The sequence below is a fragment of the Polypterus senegalus genome, chromosome 8 (assembly GCF_016835505.1).
Source record: "Polypterus senegalus isolate Bchr_013 chromosome 8, ASM1683550v1, whole genome shotgun sequence".
NCBI lineage: Eukaryota > Metazoa > Chordata > Cladistia > Polypteriformes > Polypteridae > Polypterus > Polypterus senegalus.
The window spans coordinates 123,443,151-123,451,262 of NC_053161.1; the positions used below are offsets into that span (position 1 = coordinate 123,443,151).

General features: G+C 36.1%; 1 protein-coding gene across 2 annotated transcripts in view; it reads right to left on the minus strand.

The window, feature by feature from the left end:
- The window catches only part of pawr (PRKC, apoptosis, WT1, regulator), a 279,179-nt gene that overhangs the window by 124,378 nt on the left and 146,689 nt on the right, over nt 1–8,112 (minus strand). For both annotated transcript variants that reach the window (XM_039761736.1, XM_039761737.1), the window contains exon 3: nt 1,295–1,423. In XM_039761736.1, coding sequence (XP_039617670.1) covers nt 1,295–1,423 — 129 coding nt within the window. The remainder of the gene's footprint in view (nt 1–1,294; nt 1,424–8,112) is intronic.

Sequence of the window (8,112 nt, forward strand, 5' to 3'; positions counted from 1 at the left end):
TTAAAAATCTCCAGGTGCAAAAGTACATATATGCAAAACAGTTCTTGAATTGGATATGTATCAGTGCCGGTACCCTATGTGTTACACTGATGTGTTAATGTGAAGAGCGAGGAGCAGTAGTTTCGCACATAACAACATAATTTCTGTGACCACGATCTAAGAACAGTGTGTTAAAGGGATGAAATCAGCGAGTGCCTGAGGTAGACAGAGTGGAATGGATAGTCAAGATGAGAGCCAGTACGCTAGAAAACAGTGAGTGTTTAGCACACTTGCTAACCATTGACCTTAGCCTCTTTCTTGATTTTACTGAACTTTCTCCTTGTATTTCCTGTCCAGGATACCACCCCTTTTTCAGTCATTCATCCACCTTATTGGGTAGTCCTGCTGTTTGGCCTGTGAATTGCTTCTTCTGTGTTCTTCATTTACATAAAGCATGCTCTTTGCACAGCACAGTATCGAGCATGCAAGTTAGCATAATATTATCACTATAATCCAAGCCTGTGTCAATCTATGACAGCTGCAAGATTTTGAAATTATGTGTCCAAAATTAAAGCACATGCAATGCCTATAAAAATGTTTGCTAATTTAAGATTTCACTGCAGTGTTACCACCAACTTAGTTTTACAAAATGAATGGCCTTTACTAATGCTTCATGAAAATGCTTGTAATTCAATGACAAATACAATCAGCAGCCCTGGTGGACTCAAACTTATTGAACAGAGAAGCAACTAAAAACTCTAAAAAGGCTAAGTACTATACTGTGAGCAAACCACATTAAAAAAGGGTATGGATATCTGAAATAATGTGTGCATTTCTTGCCTACAAAATACAAAGGGACCAAAAAGTAGAAGTTGTAGAGTCTAGAAAAAAAAATATTCCAGGACTGGGGCAGTATTAGATATAAAGAAAGGCTGAGAGAACTCAATATTTTTGTGTTCAGGAAACAAATCAAGAGGTGAGATGCAAGGAATGTACAACTAAATAGAAATTAAGTGAATACCAGCTACGACTTCAAACTTAGTTCTTCACAGAGCATAGCACATAGACACAGATGATTAAAGGCAAATGTCATACAAATGTTACAAAGTAATATTCTGCGCCAGATCATATGGAAAAACTGAACACATTTTTTTCAAATAACATATTGGGAACTTGTTGCTGATCTCTACTTGTAAAATATATCTTAGAAATTTTAGGTCAAAAGGAATAAACAAGCTTTGCTGGGCTCAACAACCTGTTCATGGCAAACTTTTAAAAGGGTAATAAACAACATGTACATGAAAGCAATCCTCACCTGAAATATATGGCCGGAATTTGGATCAGAAGAGAGTGTCTCATTCTGCAAGGTATTCTGTTGTGTAAGTTCATTTTCCCTCTTCCTTTCTTTTTGTGCTGCATCATCATCATCAAACTCATCCAGACTCTAAAATCAGAAAAGGATAATGCTGACAATTACTCTAAACATAATCTCTTACCATTAAAGGAAAGAAATGTTGAAAAGGAGGTACAAGTAAAAACTTTTAACAGTTGTACTATGAAAGGCAACTAGCAAAATTATTGTTTAAAGTGCTTTACATATTCTGATACTTAACAAATGTTACTATATGTAAAGCAAAGCATGACACCTAAAACTAATTACCTATAATATTTCTATTTAACTAATGTCCATATTTTACAAATAAAAATATCATTCTCTGTTTGTCTACGAATGTAGAAGAAAAAAAAACCAAACTGCTGCAGTCTTTTGCATTTGGGAGAACAGTGAATTCCCAACACTGAAAAAGTTGCCTTAAGTTTTTGATTAGTTTTGCTCTTTCTTGTTGCTCAGCAGTTACTCACAAACATTTATCCCCCGCTTATCTTCTCTTTTAAAAAGTTTTGATGTATATTTCATTTAGACAATATAAAAATAGCATTTCTATTTCGTATAGTTAATATAAAAACGGTAAACTCAAAAAAAGTATCAATTTCCATTTTATTCAATTCAATACCTTCAGCTTACTGTTCATTTTGTAATTTTTTCTCACACAGAATAGTTGCAACACTATAGTAGTATAGTCATTTTAATTATAAAATCTTTATTTTGAAAAATTGTCTATTATCTGACTTCTCTTATTGCCTACAGTTACAAATGCCCACCCACACAAAATAGATCATGTATTCGCAGAGTTAGACAGTATGCATTATTTTCATGCAGCATGAATGTGTGACAACAGCACAGCTTACTGTTGAAAAGAAAAAATTCAGATAATAAAACAATGTGAAGATTGCCAAGACAAGGAAACTGCACTGTTAAGATTTCACCATATGATAATAAAACCACTTACACCTTAACACCAACAAGACCAAGGAGCTGGTGGTGGATTTTAGGAGGCCTAGGCCCCTCATGGACCCTGTGATCATCAGAGGTGACTGTGTGCAGAGGGTGCAGACCTTTAAATATCTGGGAGTGCAGCTGGATGACAAATTGGACTGGACTGCCAATACTGATGCTCTGTTTAAGAAAGGTCAGAGCCGACTATACTTTCTGAGAAGGTTGGCATCCTTCAACATCTGCAGTAAGATGCTGCAGATGTTCTACCAGACGGTTGTGGCGAGTGCCCTCTTCTACGTGGTGGTGTGCTGGGGTGGCGGCATAAAGATGAAAGACGCCTCACGCCTGGACAAACTTGTTAAGAAGGCAGGCTCTATTGTAGGAGTAAAGTTGGACAGTTTAACATCTGTGGCAGAGAGACAAACTCCTGTCAATCATGAAGAATCCACTGCATCCACTAAACAGTGTCATCTCCACACAGAGGAGTAGCTTCAGTGACAGACTTTTGTCACTGTCCTGCTCCACTGACAGACTGAGGAGATCGTTCCTCCCCCACACTATGCGACTCTTCAATTCCACCCGGGGGAGTAAATGCTAACATTAATTTTATTTTAATTTTTTCATTTTATTACTATTTAATTTAATATTGTTTCTTTGTATCAGTATACTGCTGCTGGATTATGTGAATTTCCCCTTGGGATTAATAAAGTATCTATCTATCTATCTATCTAAAATAGCACTGCTTAGACTATAAAATACAGACAATGTAAACCGAGGAAGAATATTTTTTATATAAGCCCTTAAATGTAATCATCATAATGGTTAATGTGATTAAACAAGACACCTTCTCAATATTGACTGGAGGAATCTATACTAATAAAAGGCAAAGCACGCACGCACGCACGCACCCAACTTCCCGTGTGGGTGGAAGGCTGAAATTTGGCAGGTTCATTCCTTACAGCTTCCTTACAAAAGTTGGGCAGGTTTTATATCGAAATTCTACGCGTAATGGTCATAACTGGAAGCTGTTTTTCTCCATTTACTGTAATGGAGATGAGCTTGAACGCCGTGGGGGCGGAGTTTCGTGTGACATCATCACGCCTCCCACGTAATCACGCAGTACATAGAAAACCAGGAAGACCTCAAAAAGCGCTGAAGAAAACATGCATTATATAATTGAGAAGGCAGCGAAACAATAAGAAGCGAGCGAGTGACATATACAACCATGTTCATGAGTTCTGCTACTTCGGAAACAAAGCACGATGTAAACCTACACTTTAAATTAAGTTCATAGACAGGCTGCCGCTGGCGTTTGTAATTTAGTGCCTGCCCATATAAGGCCGTCCGTCAGTGGCAATCCAATAGCAAACTCCCACTAAATATTCACGGGTGAAGGACTGTGCTTATGGAGAGGAAGATGAGATGGTCAGGGTGGTGTTTGACACAAACTCAGCGAAACTGCGAGAGAAAGTTTTAAGTGCCAGGACTAAGGTAACATTAAATACAGCCATGGACATAGCACGAGATGGCACCAGCACAGCTGGGAACCTTCGATGCATGTACACCGAGCGCTCACGTGAACTGACGCAGTGCAGAGATAAAAGGCAACAGTTCCAAAGAGCTGAACAAAACCGAATTACACAATTGAAAAGGCAGCAAAAATATGAAGCGCCTGATAAGCATATTCATAAATCCAGCTACTGCGGAAACAAAGCACACGGTGGAAAAAGTCAATGTCCCGCTAAAGGAAGACAGTGTAAAAAAACCGTGCATGCAGTGTGTCAGGTCTCAGATAAAGAAGAAGACGAGCTGTTTATTGATGCAGTAAGAAACGAATCGATGAAAGAAACCTGTCATCTTTACAACGATTGACAAACACGGAATGTAACTTGAACACAACACATCCTACAAATACGAACCTGATTGAAAGAAATAATGATAATCAAATCCTTGATGACAGCAACACTCAGTAACACTCACAAAACAAATACTGTATATTGACAGTCATGTTACGCTATTTTTAAAATGTTCCCTTTTCTTTTCTAGCTTTTTAACACACTACTTCTCGCTGCGATACGGGTATATATATATATATATATATATATATATATATATCCGATCTACATACTCGAATAATGGATACTTTATTCGCCATCAATGATTGTTTTGGTAAAGCCATACTCAGTGTATTCATTAGATGAACGGTAAAAAAGTAAGAGCGAGGGGAGGATGCAGGCTGTAGTGCGTCAACTCTATCTGAATTGCGCGATCACATTTGAAAAAATATATCTTTTCAAGTTCTATTTAGTCCATATGTGTCAAACTCAAGGGCCACGGGCCACATCCGGCACGGCGTAATTATATCCAGCCCGCGAGATCATTTTATATACTGTATTATTGTTATTAATGGCCCAGGTATATGAAGCGCTGGTAACACAATAAACTACAGATCCCATAATGCAGCGCTTCAGCTGCCTTGCCGAACACTTATTGCGAAGCTAGCTCACGCGATGCTGGAGAGAAAAGTTCATTCTGAAAATAGAGCCTTTAAAAGCGATGGGAGGCTGAGTATATGTTTACTGAACCCGTGTGTCTCATTTGTGGAGCTAATGTGGCTGTAATTACAGAATTTAATCTAAGACGGCACTATGAGACAAAACATCAGGGTAACCTGAATGCAATGCAGAAGATACAGAAAGCAGAATAATTAAATAAGAATCTGACACTTCAGCGGACGTTTTTACCCGTGCACAATCACAAAGTGATTTCAAGTGAAGCTGCTTTTATGAGAGACACAAATGCACCAGTGCAACTTGCCCCACTTTCCCTGTTGCCAAGTAATGTTAAACCAAGTCGTCACTACGGTGTTCCCAAATCGCACTTTGCTGATAAACTGAGCGCACTGAGTTTGCACGGCGCTTTGGTGACTTTGAAGAACAAAAAGTCCGTCTACATGCGGCTCGAACCTTGTGCATGTTTGGTAGCACATATCTGTGTGAGAAGCTCTTCTCAGTGATAAAGACTAACAAAACAGCACACAGGAGTCGCCTCACTGATGAGCACCTGCAATCCATCCTGAGAATCTCCACAACACAGAACCTCACACCAAACAGAAACGAACTTGTGGCCAAAAAAAGATGCCAGGCGTCCAGCTCTAAAATGACATATGAGCAAAGACAACTGAATGATTTGATTTGTTATTGCTGAAAGGAACACATTTTATTTATATTTCCAGGTTTTGTTATGCAGCATGTTCATATTTGAATTTGTATAATTTTGACAGGATATATTTTTATGGAGAGCAAAATCTTTTGGGATATTTAAAATCTAAGTTTATTTTTATATAAAATTACATAAGAGTAAAGAAATTTGAATGTTTGTTCTTTTAATGTTTACTTTATTTCTAACTTGTATAATTTAGACAGGATATATTTTTATGGAGAGCAAAATATTATAAGTTGTTTAAGGTTTGAGTTGATTTATTCAGGAATAATATTCCTGTCTGTTTTTACCATTCCTACCAAAGATATTTCTGTCGACTAAATAAAAATTCCTTCTATTTAAAATTTAAATAGAACTTGAACAAATCGATAGTTCATAATATCCACGCAGACTTGCACGTAAGAGCGGAGTTATCCGTTTTAACAAACAGCGTATTGCACTGATACAAAATAGCTGTGTGTGTATATATGTAGATATGTATGTATATGTATATGTATGTGTATATATGTAGATATATATGTATGTATATATGTGTATATGTATAGATATGTATATATATATGTTTATGTATGTGTGTAAATATATATATGACAACAACACTCATCACTCACAACAGTGACAAAACAATTACACTGACAATCATGTTACGTTATTTTCAAAATGTTTCCTTTTCTTTTTCATTGCTTCTTTAACACACTACTTCTCCGCTGCGAAGCGCGGGTATTTTGCTAGTTTAGAATAAAGCAGAGATTATAAATGATGTATTTGGAGAACTTGTATAGCTGTTCATAAAACAAACGTAAAGGTATCTGGTGGTCTGTAAAATGTCTTTCTTTTCATATATATTGTTACACCAAACTTTCTACTTTTATAAACAATGCTTCCGATTTAAAGTGGACAAGTCCTATTTCTGAATATTTTGCTTTCTGACTATTAATTTTAAACACAGTGTGTTCATGTATGTAAATGTTGTATGGTTAAGCAATCTGCAGTTCATGTTATTTGTAGATTTGTCTGAGTCTGTACAGAAGAGGAATGCAATACAAAAAAAACATTTATTATATGTTTATAAAATTATACTATTCAAGGATTATTTTAAAACAACTTACTGCATTTACCTCTAAATTTAAGACAAACAAGTCCTAAATTACCAGCATGAATATGAATTCAGATCTAGGGATAGGATGATATTAAAATTTCAGATCCCTTACAGTTTTTATTGTATTGTTAAAAGGTGATAGCTAAAAACAAATAACAAAACAACAAGAAAACACTAGTACAAAGTTAAATCATTTCACCTGAAAATGTACATAAAGTGTTGTCATTTAAAAACAAAAATATACTTGCCTTAGATGTTTTAAACCAGTTGTTTAAATATCAATAAAGCAGTATCAAATATATCACTCAAATATACAACTGTTAACATTAAAGGATCACAAATGTAAAGAAATCAAACTATTTACTTATCTTTATGTTATTGCCTATTCAAAAGCTCTTTTAAAAGAGTTTATCTGAATGTATGAATACAAGCACTGTGGAAAACTGCTAATGTTATGGGTATACAGTATATCTAACAGATCCTCTACATTTTGTGACTTTATATTCACTGCTTCAGCAGTATCTTTTTAAGTTGTTCAGCATCTTGCATATGGCAAGCCAACATGTACAGGATTAGACTAGACCATAGATATAGCTACAGAAGCTTATACTACTACATGTTATTTAAAATGTACATCATCCTGGTCTTTCAGATCATTCTATTCTGATGCATGTGTTTATATAAATGCTTTTAATTAAAGTTCATCTCTTGGTCAGATAACAAGGCTTGACATAAACATAGCCTGTTTTAAAACTTATACTAGAGATTCAAATCAAGAATATATACTGGATGGACTACTCTGTTCAATAAACAGTGCTAACACACAGGTAACATATACATTAGTACAATAGATAACTCAGGGCTTGAAATTCTACACTTAAATATAACCAAAGGTTATGAAAGGGGGTAATGAAAGTGTATACATATTCAGAGCCGCCACCAGGGGGAGGCAACCATGACACCTGTCAGGGGCTCCGAGCAATGGGAGACTCTCTTGCGCGAGGCTAAAGCTGCGGCTAAGAAATTTAAATCCCTGCAGTATTCAAATCAGGTTGGCATCACAAAAGACTAAGACGTCTTATTGAGTCTGATGGATATGACGCAGAAGCAGATGATCAGGAATCTCAAGATCCAGAAGTAAAATTAAGAAGAGACATGTTTCACGTTATGATGGATTCCTTAATTTCAGAATTGTCCAGGCGTTTTGAAAGCTTAAACAACATATGTTGCCTTTATTGTCCAATTTTGAACTTTAGGATTATGGGCACGGAGGAGATCTCAGCCTCTTGTTCAAATTTAGATGCAAAGTATTCAAAAGTTCTGTCATTTGAAAGATGAGGTGATTCACATCAATAACGTGTATGACACAAATGTTAAGGTCTGAAGGTGGGCACTGTGATCGTTAATATCATATCATGAGAAACACATACAGAAATAAAAATGTTGGAAAAAAGATATGTTGACTCTGATAGTAATT